Source organism: Tamandua tetradactyla, chromosome 4 (genome assembly GCF_023851605.1).
Source record: "Tamandua tetradactyla isolate mTamTet1 chromosome 4, mTamTet1.pri, whole genome shotgun sequence".
Classification (NCBI taxonomy): domain Eukaryota; kingdom Metazoa; phylum Chordata; class Mammalia; order Pilosa; family Myrmecophagidae; genus Tamandua; species Tamandua tetradactyla.
The window spans coordinates 25,699,667-25,723,757 of record NC_135330.1 but is presented as its reverse complement, the minus strand read 5'-3'; the positions used below and the strand labels follow the sequence as shown (position 1 = coordinate 25,723,757).

General features: G+C 37.2%; 1 protein-coding gene across 14 annotated transcripts in view; it reads right to left on the bottom strand.

The window, feature by feature from the left end:
* DNM3 (dynamin 3) overlaps nucleotides 1–24,091 on the bottom strand; it is a 608,953-nt gene that overhangs the window by 497,710 nt on the left and 87,152 nt on the right. For all 14 annotated transcript variants that reach the window (XR_013174093.1, XR_013174092.1, XM_077156971.1 and 11 more), the window contains one exon: nucleotides 23,654–23,727. Coding sequence is in view for 10 of the 14 variants with exons in the window: in XM_077156971.1 (XP_077013086.1) it covers nucleotides 23,654–23,727 (74 nt within the window). In the remaining 4 variants the exon portion in view is untranslated. The remainder of the gene's footprint in view (nucleotides 1–23,653; nucleotides 23,728–24,091) is intronic.

Below are 24,091 nucleotides of genomic sequence, written 5' to 3'. Positions count from 1 at the left end.
TCCAAGGAGCTGTTCCCCCAAAGAATCTTTAATAACTAGCAAAAACTAGAAGAACCATCTCCTAAAAGTTTTCAGAAAACAGTTAAAGTAATTGGGTAAGTGCTGAATCAGGAAAATAAAGCTTTAAAAATGGTAGGAAACAGTGGTTCAGTGGCAAAATTCTCGCCTGTCATGCTGGAGAACCAGGTTTGATTCCTGGTGCCTACCCACGTGAGAAGAAAAAAAGCAAACTTAAAAATGGTAGAGGGAAAAAAGAAGAAAATGATAGAAAGAGCTTTTGACAACCTTGCTGATCCCTATTCTACCCCCTCCCCAGTGTGGTAAGGAGCCAGCCTGAGTTCATACTCTGGATAATTGGCCCAGTTGTAGAGACAGCAAAGTTACCCCAATGTTTATGGTGTGCATATACAGGGGCCAATAGATGGCAGCCTGAAAGACTAAACCAGGAAACTCAACTCTGAAAGACTAAACCAGGAAACTCACGGTTCTAGAACTTGCCCTGCAGGCAGAAGCAGCTAGGGATAACTACAGCAGTGTAAGAAACAATTAAGTCAATGTGGCCTAGGGTATAAGGTTGCCTGCTTTAAAAATACAATACAACACTAGGAGGGGATAAAATTCTATTTCATATAAAGTAGAGGGAACATTCAAATTCTTGTTAATGGGGGCTTTCTAAGACCACAAGTGAGCACAAGCCCAGGACAAAACACAGGCTCAGAAAAGATGGAGAGGGAATCAGACTTCCAGGAAGATGGCAGATTAGGATAGGCTGAATTCATCTCCACTGTATGGAACAATTAGAGAAATGGCAGAAAAATTACCTGGACAACAGTTCCAGGTTATGAGTGACCAGAGAGGGCTTCTACATTATATAGGGAGGACCTGGATGAAAAAAGTGAAGAAATTATGATTGAGAGGATGAGGTGAGTTTACTCAGTTGTGACTGCACCTTGGGCAGACTGCAATGCACAGGCAGGAGTGGATACCACAGGAGCAATGGGCTCCCATACTCCTGCCTACCTCTGTATCAGCTTGGGAGGTCTTCTGTCTCAGCTCAATAGCCAGAAACTCTGATGAGCAACCCAGAAGCCAGCAGATTTGGTATACCTATACATAGAGACCTTACTGCCAGTGCACAGTGTCTACTCTCGACCCCTGAAGCAGGCCACTGTGTGCACTTAGTTTTGGTGGTGATTAAGAAGCCCTCCCTTTAGGAAGAAGGAGGGTGCATAAAGTGGAGCCAATCTGACAACTGGCCAGCAAAAGAGACTCCCTGTATCCTGCTACTTCTATCCTTTCTCCATGGAGGCCCAGAGCACATACAGTATACATAGGCAGAAAGGCAGGGACAAGGAACAAGACACATTGTGCTGCACTACCAGGCACTTCAAAGCTGGTGGTGGGCAGGGGTAGTTGAAATACCAGTCCTACAACCAAAGGTCTTTGCACATGGGAGCCTGGAGACCACCAGACACATGATACCAACAAGCAGATCCTCTGCCAAGGTGCACAGTGCCCACCCCTCAGCCCCAAGTTTGGTGGCTTTCAGTACACATGGAAAACTGTGCCCTTGAAAGGATTTGCAACTGGTTGGGTCCTGGCCCAGTTGGCTGACACAGTTAGGGAGAGACAGGCCAGAAGGTAAGAGATGGCCCAGAGTGCCATCTGCTGGGAAGACACAGAGAGTGCAGTCTGGCAAATTACCTTTCTGCCTAGCTTTTAAAAATCTTCAATTAGAGGCTCACCTCCTACATGAGGTCCTGGGCTTGGTTTGGTGGGGAATTGATAAACCAAGTGCAAAGGAGACTTCAATGCAAACTCAAGCAACTACAAAATCTTAGCAAGCGAAGGAAATCAACTTTCAAATAACCTTATCAAGATAATCAAATGCCACAAAGTTAACAGAAAATCAGAAAGCACATGAAGATGCAGGAAAATATGGCCCAGCCAAGTGACCAAATGAAAACACTAGAGGAGACACAGAATTTGGAATAACTAATCAAATATGCTCATATAAATCTCTTAAATAAGTTCAGTGGTGTGGCTAAAGACATAAGGGATATCAAGAAGAACATAAAGGAAAATTTCAAAGAATAAATAGAGAAAAGGTTCTTACAGAAAGAAAGATACTGTATATCAAATTAAAAATATACCAGAGACACACAACAGCAGATTTGAAGAGGCAGAAGAAAGAATAAGCAAATCAGAGGACAGGACAACTGAATTTGAACACACAAAAGAACAAATGCTGAAAAAGACAGAAAAATGTGAACTGGATCTCAGAGAAATGAGGAACAACACAAAGCATACAAATATAACAATCACTGGTGTTCCAGAAGGAAAAGAGAAGAGTAAAGGGCTAGGGAGATTATTTCAAGAGATAATTGGAGAAAACTTTCCAATCCTTATAAAAGACAAAAACATGCAAATCAAAGAACCGCCAATAGAATAAACATAAATAGACCCACTCCAAGACACATACTAATCAGACTGCTAAATGCTGAAGAGAAGCAGAAAGTCCTTAAGGGGCAAGAGAAAAATGATTCACCACATACAAGGGAAGCCACATAAGACTAAGTTTGGATGACTCAAAAGGCACTATGGAGGTAAGAGGCAGTGGTATGATATGTTTAAGATCCTGAAAGAGAAAAAATTCCAGCCAAGAATTCTTTGTCCAACAAAGTTGTCCTTCAAAAGTGAGGAAAAGATTAAAATTTTCACAAAAAAAAGCTGAGAGAATTTGTCAACAAGAGACCTGCCCTGGCAATAAATATTAAAGGAAGTTCTGTCAGCTGAAGAAAAAAGAGAGGAGGGAGGTCTTGAGGAGGGCACAGAATTCAAGAGTACCACTAAGGGTAACTTAAAGGACAAAAAGAGAGAGGGGGAAAAAACATAGATTGGAGAAATAAAAATCAAAGGATAAGATGGTAGATTGAAGAACCACCTTTATGGTTCCTCAGGAAGTTAAGTATATAATTACCAAATAATCCAGCAATCCCATTACTTGGAGGATCTGAAGGCAAGGACACAAATGGACATTTGCACACCAATATTTAAAGCAGCATTATTCACGATTGCCAAGAGATGGAAACAGCCCAAATGTCCATCAACAGAAGAATGGATAAACAAACTAGGGTATATACATACAATGGAATATTATGTACCTATTACACAGAATAAAGTAAAGAAGCATGTAATAACACGGATGAACCTTGAGGACACTACGCTGAGTAAAATTAGTCGGAAACAAAAGAACAAATACTCTATGGTCTTATTAATATGAACTAACATGATGAATGAACGTCAAGAGTTAAAGTTAAGAGCACAAGCTATCAGGAGAAAGAAAGAAGGCAGAGATTGGGCATTTGATGCTAAAGGAGTACAGGAATGTTCAACAGGACTGATTGTAAAGACCCAGAAATGGATAGCACAATACTATCTGATGTCAGCTCAATATTATAAGTACTGGGAATGAAACTGACTGAGTACGGCTGAGTGAGGAAGGCTGGAGGCACATATGACACCAAAAGGAAAGTTAGAGGATAAAGACTGTGATGGTATAACTTAGTGATGCCTAGAGCAAACAATGATAATGATTAAATGCCTCATGTAGCTTGGTGAAGACATGGCTATGTTATTATACCAGGAACCACTAATTTTTTAAGTTAGATCGTATGATGTGTGAATGTAACTGCTCAAAAATGAACAGAGAATACAAGTGCTGGAGAAAATGTAGAAGAGTAATACACCTATTCACTGTTGGTAGGGAAGCAGAGTGGTGCAGCCCCTTTGCAGGGTAGTGTGGTGGCTCCACAGGAGGCTAGGGATGGGGTTACCATATGATCCGGCAACCCCATACTTAGGTGTATTCTTGGAGGAACTGAGAGCAGGAACAAAAATGGAAACTTGCATATTGATGTTTATGGGAGTGACCTAAGGGTACATTGACTGAAGACTGGAAGGGAGAACTATGGTATATACATACAATGGACTGAGTGGCTGCAAGAGAAATGAAGTCCCGAGGTATGCAATGAGGTGAATCAAACTTGAGGACAGTATGCTGAGTGAAATAAACCAGAAACAAAAAGACAAATATTATAACGCCTCACTAATATGGACTAACTATAATGTGCAAACTCTGAGAATTGAATTTGAGAGCACAGGTTATCCAGTAAAGGCCTATTGTAAAGGTTCCTAGATTCTAAGCTCTTATAGCAGTCACATCTACTCTGGAGTTGTAAATGTTATTTCTAAATTCTGAGATCTTGTTGGTTTGTACAGGTTGATGTGATGCCCCGACACATTCCAGAGTAAGCTGGGCAGAAATTAAAAAGTTATTTACAAAGTCCTCTGAAGGACCAGGAAAAAGATGGAAATACTAAACGTCCCCATCTGGGGAATATCTAATATTCTTGCATCACTAGGAACTACCAGTTTGATGGGACAGGCTATCAGTCATGGGGCCCTTAATGAAACTTATTCCTGCAAAGAAGAAGCTAAACTTCCCTGTGTTTATGCCTAAGAGTCATCCCAGAGAGTCTCTTTTGCTGCTCAGATGTGTCTTTTTCTCTAAGGCAACTCCACAGATGAACTCACTGCTCTCCCCCTACATGGGACATGGTTCCCAGGGGTGTAAATCTGCCTGGCAATGTGGGACATGTCGCCCCAGGATGATCCTGGCCCTAGCACCATGTGAGTGACAAAGCCTTCTTTACCAAAAGGGAGAAGAGAAATGAAACAAAATAAAGTTTCAGTGGCTGAGATATTTCAAATAGAGTTGAGAAGTCATTCTGAAGGTTATTTTTATGCAGTATATAGATATCACTTTTCAATTTTTGGTGTATTGGAATAGCTACAGGGAAATACCTGAAACTGTTGAACTGTAATCCAAAAGGCTTAATTCTTGAAGATAATCGAATAACTATAGAACTTAAGGTATGAATGTGTATAGACAGAGTTATCCAGTGTATAGACAGAGAAGTAAGGGAAAAAAAGACAAAAAAATAAATATACAATAATGGGAGATGGGAAATGTGATGTTTTGGGTGTTCCTCATCTTAATTTTAGTTTTTATTTTTATTTCTAGTTTTTGGAGTAATGAAAATATTTAAAAAAAAAAAAAAAACTGTAATGATTAATGCACACCTTTATGATAATACTGTGAACCAGTGATAGTATACATTGAATGATTATATCTCAACAAAAAAATGAAAAAAAGTATAATTATCTTTTAAAAAAGAATTGCCTTTACAATAATAACTTTGGATGTTAACAGACCAAACTCACCAGTTAAAAGATACAGATTGGCAGAATGGATCAAGAAATATGATACAGCTATTTGCTATTTACAAGAGACTCATATTAGACCCAAGGATACAAATACATTGAAGTGAAAAGGCGGAAAAAAGATATTTCACACAAACTATAACCAAAAAAAAGGATGGGTAGCTATACTAACTTGACTGGGTGCATAAACATTTATGATTGTTATTTCTTCTTGGTGAATTGTCCCTTTTATTAATAAATAATGTCCTTCCTTGTCTCTTATGACACCTTTGCATTTAAAGTCTATTTTGTCTGATGTGTACTAATATCAATCAATGTACATGAGGCAAACACTGGCAAAACTGAAGGAAGCAATAAATGTTTCAACAATAACAGTGGGAGACCTCAATATACAATTCTCCCTTATATAACAACCAGACAGAGGATCAATAAGGAAATAGAGAACCTAAACAATGTAATAAATGAATTAGACCTAAAAGCCATACATAAATCATTACACCCGAAAACACCAGGATATACATTCTTCTCTAGAGCTAATGGAACGTTCTCCAGGATAGATCATATGTTGGGGACAAAAAACAGGTCTTAATAAATTTTAAAAGATTGAACATATCCAAAGCATTTTCTCTGACCACCACAGAATGAAGCTGGAAATCAATAACCACCAAAGAACCAGAACTTTCACAACTATATGGAGATTAAATAACACACTCTTAAACAATCAGTGGGTCAAAGAAGAAACTGCTAAGAAAAATTGGTAAATATGTGGAGATGAATGAAGATGAGAACACAACACAACAGAACTTATGGGATATGGCAAATGCAGTGCTGAGAGGGAAATTTATTGCCCTAAATGTCCATATTTGAAAAAAAAAAGAAAGAGGAAAAATAGAGGACTTAACTGTTCACCTGGAAGGACTAAAGATAGAACAGCAAATTAACCCCAAAGCAAACAGAAGAGAAATAACAAAGATTAAAGCAGAAATAAATTAATTGGGGAACAAAAATAAATAGAAAGAATCAATCAAACCAAAAGTTGGTTCTTTGAGAAAATCAATAAAATTAATGGACACTTAGCTAGGCTGACAAAGAAAAAGAGAGAGAGGATGCAAACAGATAAAATCATAAATAAGAGGCGAGTCATTACCAATTTTATAATTGGGTTGTTTTTTCTTTTGTTGTTGAGTTGTATGATTTCTTTATATGTAATGGATAACAAATCCTTATCAGATATATGATATATGATTTCCAAATATTTTCTCCCATTCAGTTGGCTGCCTCTTCACCTTTTTGGCAAAGTCTTTTGAGGCACAGAAGCATTTGATATTGAGGCATTTCCATTTATCTGCTGCTGTGAATGTAATGATATAGCTACTGTGAAAAACAGTTTGGCAGTTCCTCAGAAATCTAAATATTGAGTTGTCTTATGACCAAGCAACACTACAACTCAGTATATACCCAGAAGAGCTGAAAGCGTACATGAACAGACATTGGCACACCAATGTTCAACAGATGAGTGGATAAACAAAATGTGGTGTGTACCTGTGATGGAATATTATGTATCAGTAAGAAGAAATAAGGTCCTGATGCATGTGACAACATGCATGAAACATGAGGACATAGTGCTGGGTGAAATAAGGCAGACTCAAAAGAATAGATACCATATGGTTTCACTAATATGAACCCAATGGATAATATAAACTCAGAGTCTTAAAATGTAGAATATACAGGACCTAAAGATAGAAGCTAGAGAATGGGAAATAGTTACCTAATATGTACAGACTAGTCAATGAGGTTGAATATATGGGAATGGATAGAGGTGACGGAAATTCATTAGTAGACATCATGATCAGGTTTGTGTGTCAACTAGACCACGTGGTGGTGCCCGGTGGTCTGGCTGGGCAAGTGCTGGCCTGTTGCTATGAGGACATTTCATGGACTTAAATCATGATTATGTTGACTGCATCCACAGCTGATTGCATTTGTAATCAGCTATGGGGAGTGTCTTCTTCAATGAGTAACACTTAAACTAATCACAGAAGTCTCTGAAGGAGGATTCAGAAGAGATAGTCACTTCTCCTGCTTCAGCCAGTAAGCATCTCCTGTGGATTGTGTCCAGACCCTTCATTGGAGTCACCAGCTTCACAGCCTGCCCTACGGATTTTGGACTCTTCCATTCCTACAGCTGTCCAGCCAGCCTCTCCTGAGAGTTCACTGAGGACCTTCATTGGAGTTACCAGCTTGAGGCCTGCCCTATAGACCTTGGACTCTATATTCCTATGGTTACGTGAGACAATTTTATAAATTTTATATCTATGGATATCTCCTTATGATTCTGTTTCTCTAGAGGAACCTAGCTAATACAGTGGGTTTATAAGTACTAGTGCCATAGTAAAGGTAAATATGATTGAAAGGGGTTGTATAGAGTCATGCACCTTTCTGATTAGCACTACAAATATAAATAAGTTCTTCCATGAATTACTTCAAAGGTATGACACTTGTACAAAGAGTTAATAATAGAGGGGTAGAAGGGAAAACCTCCTTATTGCATGCTAAGGTCTATATTTAACAGGAATACATCACTAGTACCATAACAATACTAGGAATAAATAATGAGGGGGGCCAAGAGTTAAGGGACTTTGGGATTTTCTCTTTGGTATGGGTGTGCTCATCTGTTTTTTGTTTGTTTGTTTGTTTGTTTTTGTCTTTGGAGCAATGAAAATTGTCTAAAAATGAGAGTGATGATGATGATTGCACAATTGAGGATACTGTGAAACATTGCTTATTTTGGAAAGAGTAACTACTATATGAATATATCTCAACAAAATATGCAGAAATGGGGGTGACACCAATCACTATCACTCCTATTGATCCACTAGGAAAATTTGTGCTTTTTGTCTCTGACACCTTAAGCTCTGCTGGTCTACAGGTCTTAGTTCCAAAAGGAGGAGTGTCCTACCAGGAGACACAACAACGATTCCATTGAACTGAAAGTTAAGATTGACACATGGCCACTTTGTGCTTCTCATGCCACTGAATCAACAGGCATGAAAGGGGATTACTGTCTGAAGTGATTGATCCTGACTATTAAGGGGAAATAGGATGGCAACTACACAATGGAGATAAAGCAGGGTTTTCCTGGATAAATTGGTGACAAAAAGCCTGGGGAAGACGTATGTGGATAGGTCTTTCTGAGTGGGCAAAGAATACGAAGATATTTGTGTCCTTTGTGAATGCTCACCAGAGGGTGACTTCAGCAGAGGAAGGTTTTACTAATCAAATGGATAAGATGACCTGTCCTTGGGTATAAGTCATCCTCTTTCCTCAGCTACTCCTGCCATTGCCCAATGGGCTCACGACCAAAGTGGGCATGGTGGTAGGGATGGAGGTTATGCATGGCTCTGCAACATGGATTTTACTCACCAGAGCCAACCTGGCTATGGCCACTGCTGAGTGCCCAATCGGCCAGCAGCAGAGACCCACACTCAGTCCCCAATATGGCACCATTCTCCAAGGTGATCACTCTGCTACCTGGTGGCAGGTTGATTACATTGGACCACTTCCATCATGGAAGGGCCAGTGATTTGTTCTAACTGGAATAGACACATACTCCGGATATGGGTTTGCATTCTCTGCACACAATGCGTCTGCAAAAACTACCATATGTGAACTAGAGAATGCCTTATCCACTGCCATGGTATTTATTCCACACAGCATTCCTTCTGATCAGGGAACCCACTTCACACCAAATGAAGTGCAGGAATAGGCACATGGTCATGGAATTATCTGGTCTTACCACGTTCCCCATCATCCAGAGGCAGATGGGTTGATAGAACAGTGGAATGACCTTTTGAAGACCCAATTATGGTGCCAATTAGGTGGAAATATCTTGCAGAGCTGGAGCAATGTTCTCCAGGAGGTTATGTATGCAGTGAATCAGGGTCCACTCTATGGTACTATTTCTCCCACAGCCAGGATTCACGGGAATCAAAAGGTGGAAATGGGGGTGACACCAATCACTATCACTCCTATTGATCCACTAGGAAAATTTGTGCTTTTTGTCTCTGACACCTTAAGCTCTGCTGGTCTACAGGTCTTAGTTCCAAAAGGAGGAGTGTCCTACCAGGAGACACAACAATGATTCCATTGAACTGAAAGTTAAGATTGACACATGGGCACTTTGTGCTTCTCATGCCACTGAATCAACAGGCATGAAAGGGGATTACTGTTCTGTCTGAAGTGATTGATCCTGACTATTAAGGGGAAATAGGATGGCAACTACACAATGGAGATAAAGCAGGGTTTTCCTGGAATACAGATGATACTCTGGCACATCTCTTAGTACTACCATGCCCTCTGATTAAAGTCAATGGAAAACTGTAAGAACCCAATTCAGGCAGGACTACCAATGGCTCAGAAACTTTAGGAATGAAGGTCTGGGCCACCCCACCTGGCAAAGAACCAATGCCAGCAGAAGTGATTGCTGAAGGTAAGGTAACATGGAATAAGTAGTATAAGAAAGTAGTGATAAATATGAACTATGACCATCTGACTGCTTACAGAAATGAGGACTGTGATTGTATGAGTATTTCCTCCCTGTTTTGAGTCTGTTTGAATTTCTATATAAGCAAATATGTTGTTTTCTTCTTATCATATGACATAAGTTGCATTGTTCATGTTATAGTATTTAGATCATAGGATGTGAAGTTTTAGAGTGAATGCTACCTAAGGAATTGCACCCTATTCTGGAGAGATATAGTGTGTTTCTGTTTGTACACAGAACAGTTGAGTATTGTTGGGCAAAACATATGCCTGTTATTGTGTTCTCTTGGAAAATTAAGCATGTTTCAAGGTGATGTGTATAGCTTTAAGTTGACAAAGGGTAGACTGTAATGGTTCAGCTCTGCCATCAACTTAGCCAAGTGATAATGCCCAGTTGTCTGGTCAGGCAAGCAATGGCCTGGCCATTGCTGCAAGGATATTTCATAGCTGGTTGATAAACTGGAAGGCTGGTGTATTAAGTCATCATTTAGTTGACTGCATCTGTGGCTGATTACATCTGTGATGAACTAAGGTGTGTTTTCCACTATGAAATAATCCAATCAGATGGAGGCTTTTAAGGAAGAGGAGAGATTTCTTCACGGCGTCTTCAGCCAGCGAGCTTTTCTGTGGAATTCGTCCAGACCTTTTATTGGAGTCACCAGCTTCACAGCCTGCCCTACAGATTTTGGACTCTTCCATTCCCACGGTTACATGAGACACCTTTATAAATCTCATATCTACAGATATCTCCTGTTGGTTCTGTTCCTCTGAAGAACCCTGACTAACACAATTAGTAATAATGTAAAGACAAAAAAATAATAGGCGGGGATAAGGGGTACAGGATGTTTTGGGTGTTCTTTTTTATTTTTATTGCTTTTTTTTTGGAGTAATGAAAATCTTCTACAATTCATTCTGGTGATGAATGCACAACTATATAATATTATGAGCCACTGCCTGCATACTTTGGATTGATTATATGGTGCGTAAATATAGCTCAACAAAATTGCTTATTTTTAAAAATGGTCAAAAGACTTAAACATTTCTCCAAAGATAAACAAATGGCCAAAAAGCACATGAAAAGATGCTCACTATCATTAGCCATTAGAGAAATGTAAACCAAACCCACAATAAGATACAATTCCATACCCACTAAAATGGCCATTAGTTTTTTTAAAAAATGGGAAAATAACAAGTGTCACAGAGGCTGTGAAAAGATAGGAACACTCATTCATTATTGATAGGAATGTATAATGGTGCAGCCACTGTGGAAGATAATTCAGCAGTTCCTCAAAAAGTTACCTATAGAATTTCCATATGTCCCCACAATCTCTCTTCTGGGTATACACTCAAAAGAACTAAAAACAAGGACTCAAACAGAAATTTGCACACCAATGTTCACAGCAGCATTATTCACAGTTGCCAAAAGATGGAAGTAACCCACGTGTCTGTCAACAGATGAATGGATAAACAAAATGTGGTATAGGCATACAATAGAATAGTATTCATCCATAAAAATGAATGACACTGAGCAGGCCACAGTGGCTCAGCAGGCAGACTTCTCGCCTGCCATGCGGGAGACCGGGGTTTGATTCCTGGTGCCTGCCCATGCAAAAAAAAAAAAAGAATGACATTCTGATACATGGGACAACATGGATGAACCTTGAAGACAACATCTTGAGGGAAATGAGCTACATACAAAAAGACATACATATGTATGCTCTTACTGATATGAAATACCTAAAATATGCAAATTCATAGACTCAGAAACTGGAATACATGTTACCAGAGGTCAGGGTGAGGGTGCTGAAAGGGAAGTTAATGCTTAAACTGTAGAGTTTCTATCTGAGGTTATAGAAGAGTTTTGGTAACGGATGGTGGTAATGGTAGCACAACATCATGAATGCAATTAACAGCACTGAATCACATATGTGAATGTAGCTAACAGGTAATTTCAAGTTATATATATTTTACTGGAATAAATGTTTTTAAAACAATGGACTGAATAACACTAACAGTGAACTTTAATATAAACTTCAGAATATAGTTAATACTTAAAATAACTTCATAGTTAATAATATAATTATAATAATATTGTTTCATCAATTGTAAGAAAGGTACTACACTAAAGCAAAGTACTACTATTAGGGAAAACTGTGTATGTGAGGGTGGGTGTGTGAGAACTCTGCACTTTCTACATAATTTTCTGTGAAACTACAACTTCTCTAATTAAAAATTTTAATATATAATTCAAGGCGACTACAGAAATTAAAAGAAAATAGTGAAAAAGAGAAAAGAATCAAAATAAAAGCTGTAATAAATAATCTCTAATGATAAATTTCCCTACGCAAAATTCATGTGTGCATTTATTCATTCCTGCATGCTCTTCTTTAACCACAAGAAACTCAGTTTTAGAAAATAGATATTACAAATAACCACTATTGGTGATAATTAGAAAAATACAACACTAAAATATGGAAATAGGAAATTGTGTGTGGGTTGGTGAGGGTTTCCTCAAAAAAATCATTTTTCTTCCAAATTAGTATATGTGTATAACAAAGAACGTATCAGGTGTGGCTATTATGAACAAAGATAACAGTAAGCTTCATTCATTTTGTCTCTGCCCTTGAGGAGCAGACATACTAGTCAGATGGACCCAAATATATACCAATTACTGAAACACCAAGATGAACTCCATGACAGACATTTAGGTCAAAGGTAGCACAAAGAATGTCTGACTTCTCCTTCAGAGAATGTTTTCCAGACCCTATCTTCTTAATCATTCATTTCCATTCCTCTCACTCACTCTGCATCTTGCAGTATACACACCTTACTCAGTTACCTAATTTCCTCATATCACTTGAAGCTGTATGTACCCCAGAAAAATATGTTGCTTAAAGTTATCCATTCCTGTAGGTTTCCTTTTGATGAGGTTACTTAAGACCTGAATCACCTCATTCATGATGGGTCTAAATTCTATTACTGGAGTCCTTTCTAAGTGAAATGAATAAGGAGGGGGAGAAAAAGCAAAAAGCTGAAAGCCACAAGGTCTAAAAGAGTAGGGAGACAACAGCAGACACTGCCATGTGCCTTGCCAGGTGGCAGAGGGGCCAACAATCACCAGCAGCCAGTCTTGGGAAGAAAGCATCATTTTGATGATGCCTTTATTTGGATATTTTTCTGGACTTTAACCATAAGCAAATAAATTCCCATTGTTTAAGCTGAACCATTTCATAGTCTTTGCTTTGAGCAATGTAGAAAACTAAATACATCACTCCTGTGTTTTTTACCCTCTGCTACTACATTATACAGGAAGTATTCAAAATGTGGCTATTTTCACCTGTAGGACACTATTGTACAAGTCTTTTAGAATAAGGACTAGCCTTTTATATCTTTGTATACCCTTAGTAACCTAAATAAATTGCTTTAACATGAGTAGAAAATAGGTACTCAATAAACATTTGTTGAAAAAGTGCTTTACTCATTTACTTTTATGAATATCCAGGTTTAAAATCTCAACAGCACAAATACAAAATAATTAAAATGATTTACTTAATAGTCAAATGACAATTTAAACACCAATAAATAATTTAGAGAACTTTTCAAGATTATATCTTAAAGATTATATCCACATAAATCAAAGTAGAATGATATTTTATTTCAATATGTTTATTATGAATCCAATGTTAATATCTGCTCAATGAAAAGCTATATAGAGCTACAGAGTCTAACACAAACATTAGTAGATATGTACATAGCAAAATGAAAATGTTGAAATAATACAATGATAAAATGTTACATGTATATATATATACATAAAAAAAGAGTTTTGTGGGGAATGAGAGGAACATGGGTAGGCAGATATATATATATATATATTTTATCAAGGTTTTCACAATCACACAGTCACATTGTGAAAGCTTCATCGTTATACAATCATCATCAAGAAACATGGCTACTGGAACACAGCTCTACATTTTCAGAAAGTTCCCTCCAACCTCTCCATTACATCTTGAATAACAAGGTGATATCTACTTAATGCATAAGAATAATCTCCAGGATAACCTCTCAACTCTACTTTGTCTCATTTCACTCTCCCCGTTTTGGTCAAGAAGGTTTTCTCAATCCCTTGATGCTGACTCTCAGCTCATTCTAGGGTTTTTCTTAATAGGCTCTTCCTCTTGATCTTACATGTATGCTATATGGTATTCTACTGGACTCCAGAGTTTTGAAATTATTGATTCAGATGGTTCCTGGCTATTTAATAGTTGCTCTGGTGAAGGGACTGATTCCTGGAACTTTTTACACTGCCATCTTTCTACAATCTACCCCCTTCCCTCATTTTTGAAATATTGTTTTGCTGGATATAGAATTTTTGGTGGGCAGCTTTTTGCTTTCAGCACGTTAAATATATTGTCCCACTGCCTTTTTGCCACCATGGTTTGCATGTTAAATTGGCATTTAATCTTACTGAGGCTCTCTTCTCTCTCTCTTTTTTTTTTTCACTATCACACAGTCACATTGTGAAAGCTATATCATTATACAATCATCATCAAGAAACATGGCTACTGGAACACAGCTCTACATTTTCAGGCAGTTCCCTCCAGCTTCTCCATTACATCTTGGATAACAAGGTGATATCTACTTGATACTTAAGAATAATCTCCAGGATAACCTCTCCACTCTGTTTGGAATCTCTCAGCCATTGACACTTTGTCTTATTTCACTCTTCCCCCTTTTGGTCGAGAAGGTTTTCTCAATCCCTTGATGCCGGGTCTCAGCTCATTCTAGAGTTTTTCTCAATCCCTTGATGCTGAATCTCAGCTCATTCTGGGATTTCTGTTCCACGCTGGGTAGGCAGATATTTAAAGTGGAAATTGCAGTGGACTTGCCTTAAAGACCCTTCAGAGGACAAAGACTCTCAAATTACTTTCATCATGACTTATTGACATAAGTGCTTCATAATTCCTGTTTTTCATAATGCTTATAAAATATTGCATAACTACAATTTCTATATAATAGAACAATAAAAACTGAAGCTGAGAGAGACCTAATGAGAGATTTTAAAAAAAAGGTCTCTTTAGACTCATTGTAGACACAAGGATACAAATAGATTGAAAGTCAAAGGATAGAAAAAGATTTTCCACACAAGTTGTAATCAAAAGAAGGCTGGAGTAGCTATACTATATCGCACAAAATAGACTTTAAATGTAAAGACATCATAAGAGACAAAGAAGACTGCTACAAAAAAGGAACAGTGTCATGAAGCATGCAATGATGTGAACAAACATGTGGGACATCTGGTGGGACAAAATAAGTCAGAAACAAAAAAAAAACAACAATGGTATGGTCACTTTCAGAAAATACTTATAAGAAAACAGGGGCCTAGATTGTAAGCTTTTAGAACAGACACATTAAATCCAGATTCTTTGATTTCTGGCTTTTGAGAGGCTGTTTTACACATACAACCTGAAATTTAAAGATAAGAATGAAGCTGAATAGGTTGGGGTTAAAGTAATTCAGAACATAGGGGTAAGAAAGACAGTGTCTATATTTTAGAACCAAACATACTCTTTGAGACCAATGGAAGGAAGGTTTATTTGGTCTGGGACTGAAATTTTCTGTAGTGCATAATCTAATTCAACCAATCTGCATAGCTCATTTGAGCAACTGAAACACAGGAAGCACAGAATAAGAAAGAGGTCCTTTAATCCTGTATAGATTATTGTAAGGCCTGGAAACATCCTAGAATATATTAAGCAGATAATCAAAACGTATTGGCAAAGTTCCCTGAGGGAGAGGAGAATGACTATGGAACTATTAAACCTTACTATCAGGGAATCCCCTGAAACCGTGCCAAACTTTAGGGATACCCAAATCAATAGGCCATTCCCTTGTGCATGAGGCTTACTCTTGTGAAGCTTATGTAGGTAACAGAGAAGCTTAGACTACCTATAGGCATGCTTAAGAGTTACTTCTGGAGGACCTCTGTTGTTGCTCAGATGTGGCCTCAGTCTCTCTAAGCCCAACTCTGAAAGTTGAAATCATTGTTCTCCACCTACATGGGACATGACATCCAGGGGTGAAAGTCTCCCTGGAGACATGGGAAAGGATTCCAGAGGATGAATTCAGACCTGGCCCTGTAGGATCAACAATTCCATCCTGACCAATAGGGGGAAAAGAAGTATAATTAATGAAGTATCAGTGGCAGAGAAAGTTCAAATAGAGTTGAGAGGCTACTCTGGAAGTTGCTCTTACTGAAACTTCACTTAGAGCTTGCTACCTACCATAACTTGCCAAACCCCAATCAGGATCATCCCAGCGAATCCTAAAGAACACCTAGGGCAATACATAAGATTCCACAAGGGTTCCAGGTACTAGAGTAATGTTCCAGAAACCTATAACCTTCAGATGGGTCCCTGGTTCAGATAAGTCTGAAACCCAGCCTAGCCTCTCCAGAACATCAGATAGTTCCATCTCCCTACCCCACATTAGTGACAGACCCTTCCAATATCAAAAATTTAGAATCGTCATAGCCCAAACAACCCCAAAGCAAGGTATGGAAAGATCAAAGGTGATGGTGGAATTATATATAGAAGATATGACTTAACAAATGAATATGAATGCTGAATCATTAAATTGATATCTCTTTTAGTCTTTAGTATTTTAGAGCAGCTGGAAGTAAAAACCTAGAATTGCAAAATTGTAACTCATGTCAAAGTCTGAAATATGTTCTACAACTAATTGTGGTGTTGTGCTTTGATATTTATAGATTTTTTTGTATATATATGTTATTGTTCACAAAAAAAGAAGGAAAAAACAATTGATTGTGATGATAAAAAAGTATTTAAGCCCTCTAGCCTCCTATATTCTGGAGCAGCTAGAAGGATAAATACGAAAGGATTGTATGGTAGCCCATGACAAACTCTGGGATCTATCTCATAACCACTTCTGAAGAGTGATTTGAAAACTATTCCTTTTTTATTTCTTTGCTTTGTATATGTTATACTATACAATACAAAGAGGTATAATGGGCAAAACCCAAATACCCCTATGGAGTGTGGAAAGAATGGAGGTGATGATGGAGTTATACAGAGAAAGCTGGGCTTAGCAAATGAGTGTTGAGTCATTTTACCAATATTTATTTCAGCTTCCAGTAGTACCTGTGAGCAGCTAGGAATAAAAACGTGATATTGTGAAACTGTAACTCATACCAAACTGTGAAATCTGTTCTACAACTGTTGTGATGTACTTTGAAATGTATTGCTTTTAGGTATACATGCTATTTAAAGAGAAGGAGTATAACAGAGAAGATAGGATTTAACAAATGAGTATGATTGCTGAATCAATACATTGACATTTCTGTCAGTCTCCAGGGTCTTGGAGGCGCTAGATGGAAAACCTGAAATTGTGGAACTGTAACCCACACCAAACCATGAAATCTATTCCATAACTACTTTTTAAAACTTACATTGAAAGCTATTGGTTTTTTGTATTTATTTCACAATAAAAAAAAAGTGAAAGGAAAAAACAAACAGGCCTCTTTAAATATTTGCCAAGATACAAGGAACAGGAAAACAACTGAAGAAGCATGGTATGTGTCACGGTTAGGGACACGTGTCAACTTGGCCAAGTTGTGGTAGCTGTTTAGCTGATTGGGCAAGTACTGGCCTGTCTGTTGCAATGAGGACATTTCATAGGATTTGGTCATGAGTACGTCAGCTGCATCCACAGCTGATTCCATTTGTAATCAGCCAAAGGGGAGTGTCTTCTACAATTAGTGATGCTAAATCTAATCAGGGAAGCCTTTTAAGGAGGACTCAGAGGAGACAGCCCCCATTACTGCTTCAGCTGGTGAGCCTCCCCTGTGCAGTTCATCCAGACCCTCCATCGGAGTCATCGGCTTCACAGCTTGCCCTGTGGATTTTGGACTCCGCATTCCTGCGGTCACGTGAGACACTTTTATAAATTTTATATTTGCAAGTGTTCCCTGTTGATTCTGTTCTCTAGAGAACCCTAACTAATACAGTATGCAATACACAGACTGGTAATTTCTTTTTTGTGCGGTACACTGAGGGCATTTAAAATCTGGTCAATTAATGGATGAATGGATGCAAAATGAAGATAAAAATTGACTTAACAAACACACTTTGGAAAAATAATGAGAAGAAATTTTACCAGACTGGTACGAGACTGTTAAATTAATATAATTACTTGAAAAGTATCTAATGTGAAGTTAACTCTCTTTGCAAAATAAACACCTTCAGAAGTAAAAACTATCTTGAAGTCAGCAGAGTAGCTCAGCTATAGTGTGCGTTTATGCTGTTCATATAACAGAATATCCAGCTTCTAAAACATGGAGACCATATAACTCAACAGTAGATGAGCTAACACATTCTGCCTTGCCACTCAAGTGACCACTGAAACCAATATTTCACAAGGAAGAAGATACAGACTGAGGCAATCAGAAGGATAAAGCATGCCCCAAGAGAGGGAGAAGGTGGAGAAAAACCATTCCAGATTACTACCTGTCCAGCAAATACAAATACAGGAGCATATGTGACCTATGATTTCTGTTGATAGAAGCCTAAGAGAAAACAAAGAGATGGGAAGAAGTAGGTAAATATAGTTATTAGTTGACTATAGCCATAAGCATGATGTAAGACAAGCCTATTAATTTTCTTACTATGAAAAAGCACACCTCTTCCTCTCAGATTTAAACAGGTATTACCAACTTTACAACTTATCTTTTTTTACCCTCCTCAATATCAATTATTTCAAGACAAATTTTTTAAAATGGGAGATGGGAGGTGGATAGAAAGAAAGGGAAGTCCTAAAATTAAAGAACTCAATATCACCCTTCCAGCTGACCTCTTATGAAAGATATAATTCTGTGGTAGATATCACATGGACCAAAGGGATCAAAAGTCAGAGAACTATAATATTTTATTTGGAAACAAGAGGCAGCTACAAGCTTTAATACATTCTCCTAAAATATAATGGGGACAAATGGATCTAAATAACAAATTATCACAAACTCAAAAGTTGTTTTAACCTTGCAATCATGTGTGATAACTATTGAAATATTTTTTCTTCTTTTATACATCATTTTATTTGAGGAGTAAGATAACACATATAATTTAGTCATCCTTCCTAAATGGAAATGCATTATATGGTGTACAAGGGCAGTAGACTAACTGAGAACAAATAAATTCAGGTCAGGTTTGCTTAAAATAGCTTTTCAACTTTTCTCTAAATCTTGAGAGTTTGAAAAATTGCTCTTGACTTTATATTAGAAAGTACATAACTAAGTTACTTAAAATTCTAACTCTATTAATAAATGAATAGCCAATGATTAACCCAAGAAAAAAAGGTAATAAAAGAAAATAACAGTTTTTTACAGAAAATTACTGTAAAATAACAGTTTCAGAGTGTTGGAAGCTCTGAAAAAAAAAAAGAGGGAAAAAGGGAATGACTATAAGCAGTGGAATCCTAATAATAATTAAGGATAAAATAAAGACAAGTTGAATTTCCTGAGTTATGCAAATATTAAAAGAGTACTAACCTGGAGAACACAATCAAGTCTTATTAAAGTAGGTTAAACAAAAGTCCTAGATAACACAAACTATCTTTTTTTTCCCCTCAAAAGCAAGATTTATAAGAATCCTAAATTTTATGTCTCCATCTGTTAGGTACCTGGTACTTCTGAAAAAATATTTTTGATCTCTTTTACTGAGTATCTTTCTTTATTAAATTTCTTTATAACAACTCCAGACTAGGACTCAAAATACTGAATAGTAATAATCCTCTAATAAATTACAAGTTATATGCAATTTTTAAAATACTGATACAGCTTACATTGTGCAGTAGATGCACTGAAATGGTGGTAAATCAAATTTTTGCTGAGTTAATAATATATTTAACATGCATGAAAAGAGGAGGCCAGCAAGGAAATCTTTCACAAAAGAAAAAACATGCCTATAATTTGAATAATTACCCCTAACTAAGCCATTTTGTAATTTCTGATGGGAGAGCGGTGCACATGGTCTGGAATCGAACCTGGGTCTCTCGCATGAAAGGCAAGCATTCTACCACTGAACCACCCATGCACCATATAATTTCTAATTTTTAATATTTTTCTTTCTTACATTAATGTCCCTAAGTAAAGCACAGTAAGGCAATATTACAGCATTTAGAGAAATGTTTTAAAATTTTCCAGAAGGCAAAACCATTTGTCCTTAACCATGATCTATAGGTTCTACTTTTGATCTTTAATGCAGAGGATGACTTGGAGTCTGATATAAAATAAAACTGTTCTCCTTCCAGAGTATATTCAATTCCAAATGAATAATTTCTTAAAGCAGCAACACATTCAGTATCTTGATTGTACTCAGATTCATCAAATACTATACTCAAACACATTTGTTTTCTTTATTTGATATGTCATTTAGTCAGTAAACAGTAAGATTAGGTTAAGTAGGAGGAAACCACTGGTATACTGGTAAATGTTTAACAATTGGCTTCCCTAGTGGGGGGTGAGGGAGCGGGGAAGCCTTCATTTGTAGCATTTGCCAATTACCATAATGTTAATACTCCCACTGTGACAGATTTCAAGCTACCACCATGATGTCACTAACATGGAGATGGAAAGAGTGTGCACAATTGGTTCTAGTGAGCTGATTTGAGCTGGTTTCAGCACAGCACCAGAAGAAGCCCATACAGCACCTGAAAATTATCCCATTATCCCAACACTTCACAGCTTGCTTTGTCCAACTCTTGTCCTCCCAAGCCACACCTTCAGAAATGCCTCTCTCTCTGAACCCACATTAACATTTTTACCTTTCTTAAGAAAAGAGAAGTAATAATAGTGATTTTTCTCACCTTGATCACAATCTGCATGATTTCTTGGAATGCTCTTCTATTGATACTCAGCAAAATAAGACTTAAAGCCTGTACCTACTTTTTTGGCTTAGTTTAGTAACTAGAGTAGCAGCAGGTAGAGACAAGCAGCTAAATATTACTGAATGAACATAATGTTGGAGATTATATAACAATATATGAATTAACTAAACAATTTCCATATTTCCTGCTGACAACATTTATGTTCCTTTACATAAAATATACCCTATGTTTTAGTTTCCTCTGCTGCTCAAAGCAATACCATGAAATGGGTTGGGTTAAACAATGGGAATTCATTCATTCCTGGTTTTGAGACAGGGACAATTTCCAAATCAAGACATCATCAAGGCATTGTTTTCTTCCCAAAGTCAGGCTCCTCTCATAAGGCACATGGCAGTGTCTGCTGATCTCTCTCTTCTCTTGCAAGTTTCACTGATTTCAGTTCTTGCTTCTGCAGCATTCTCTCTGTGTTTCTGAATTTCATTCTCTCATAAAGGACTCCAGTAAAGTTTTAAAACCCATCCTGATTAAGGTGAGACATACCTCAACTGAAGTAACCTCATCAAAAGATCCTACTTACAATGGGCTCACACCCACAGGAATGGACTAGATTTAAGAACACTTTTTTATGAGATACATACAGCTTCAAATAACCACTAAAAATAAAGTGTTTCCTTCAAAGATCAAAGTAAGCGATAGAAATTTCCTATTTGAAAAATGCAGTATTAATGGATTATAAGGGTAACAATACCCACACCTATAAACAGCATGGTCTCGGACGAACTGTTTCATGTTACTGGGGCTCTTCTAAAGAAATCGAAATCATTATATCTACCTCAAAAAGCTTCTTGTAAGAATTACATGAAAATATCTGCAAAACATCCTGTACTGATACATGACCAATGCTCCAAAAATTGTAGCTATTCTTATTATACTTTTCTACATAATACATGTCCTGAGTCTAGCAAATCTTTTCTAAGAGTTTCTAGAGTTAAAGAGGAAAATCTCTTCACTGGAAGATTATTTTCATGGTTTTAAATATTCCCTATGACTCGCGACATCCCATACCTCTTGGACCTTGATGCAACCACAATCCCAACTCTAGCCTTGCCAGTTCTTACTACCCACAGCTGCTTTCTCTGAACCCCTGAGTCTAAGACATAACCTTCTGTAAAAAAGTAAGACTAGCAGCCCTCCTTAATTGGAAACAGAACTAAAACACACTACTGGATTTTTAAGAAATACAAAATCTAATAGAAGAAAGTCCAAAGCAGATCTTTCTTTTGACTTTATGGTGACTACTATGGCTTTGATGTAATAATTCAACAAAGATAGATAGATGTATATAGAGAGAAAGAAATATAAATAATACAAACAAACCAGTGGAATTACTTCAATAGTATAGTAAAAGAACAAGTTACTATAATCAAATATATCTTAGGAATTCAAAGATGCTTAAATATGAAATCTATTAATGTAAGGGTGAACAGATCAAGGAATTTGGGAAGTGATCTTCCCAATAAATGCCAAAATGACATTCAATAAAATTCTACACCTATTTTTTAAATCATTAATAAAATAGTTCCTTAGCAGGATAAACAAATAGTAAGTATTAACTGCATACTTTAACACAAGAGATATTTTCATCACAACTAGAAACAAGACGAGGATAGCTACTATTCTAGGTTCCAAGCCAATGTAATAAAACAGTAAAGAGAAATGAAAGGCATAACTAACAGAAATGAGAAGACAAAATTATTATCACCAGCAAATACCATGTGTCCTACTTTCTCATTCATCAAATGAGGAATCCCACAACCCTCTAACACTAAAAGTACACTAAAAGTACAGACTGACTTACAGCCTCCCCAATATTTCCCTAATCCTATTTGGTTTCCTCCACTCCTCACATGAGTAAAGCTAATACTATCTTACTCTTCAATCCCTCAATCACTCTTTCTCTTACATTCACTGGCACCTTCTTTTAGGCTCTGATTCTCCAATCATGCTCCCTTTCAAGGTCTCTGACCCACAATACCCATCCAAAATGGCCTCTTCTCTGTTTCAGCCATACTGGCTCTCTTTACCTCCATTTTCTGCTACTCTTCCATCACTCACTCCACCTCTAACCCACCTAGAACCTTTGTTATATTCTAAATACACAATCACCATCCGTTTTAAAACCTTCCCACTTGCCTCTGCCTGCACAGACATCAAAACGGTTTGATTGTTCAATTTCTTCAGGAATCTCAATTGTCACCTTTTCAGACAGCCCTTCTCTGACATCCTAATTTATAAATCCACCTCCAGTGGCACACATTATTCCCCTTACTCTGCCTAATTTTCTCTACAGAACTTCTCATCACCTAATATTCTACGTGCTCGGTTTCCTTATGTTGTGTTTATTGTTGCCCTCTCCCCAATAGAATGTAAGTTCCTTGATGGCAGGGATTTTTGCCTGGCACACAGTAAATAATAGTTTAGTTGAATAAACAATTGTTAAGTGAATCCATCAATCAAGCACAGCACATTAGATATATAGAGAGATATACACATACCCAAATATTTAGATATTAAAGAGCTCTTGAATTTTAACATGCACATACACATATGCATTAAGGAAGCATATTAGTGGACATGCTATACTGTAAAATTATATAAATGGGTTACAATAAGAAAAATAACATTTTTCTAATCAGAAAAATATAGATGCTAAAAAAATCTACATGCTCAAGAGATTTTCCCTTTAATGTAATCAAAGGAATTAAAAACGTAATGAAGGGAGCATTTTGGAGAGAAACATACATACTACCCAAAGCAGAATGTGATCACAAAAACATTTCTGCTGCTACAACCCATCACCCAGGAATGGAGGCCACAGGCACTATGGGATGTGCTCAACCTTGCGGTAAACCTCCACACTCATTACCTGCTTTGGAAGTAACAAGCTGCAGAACAAGAGGACGTCTTGTTACGATGCCCGACCCTCGAGGGAGAAAGTCCCTAAAAAATAAGAAATAATAGATTAATGCATTAAGGAATCCTGATTACCTATAAATTAGTAATTCAAATTCCACAGTAATTTTCACAATTCTCAATCTTTCATTTTTCAATGCATCATTCTTCTAAAGAAAGCTAGACCAATCTTATAAAAGAAGAATTTACTATATTAAAAAAAGTAAGAAGAAGGGGTCTCCTTATTTTGACTATTAATCCTATGCATGATCATAATGACCTCATTGGATTATATCACTCATTCACTTAGCTGGAATTAATAAAATTTTGCATTAAGTTTTCATTATAATCAATTCACTATTGATTTTCAGAGAATCAAAATTAATCTTTAAAAATCTGATACTGAAATTAG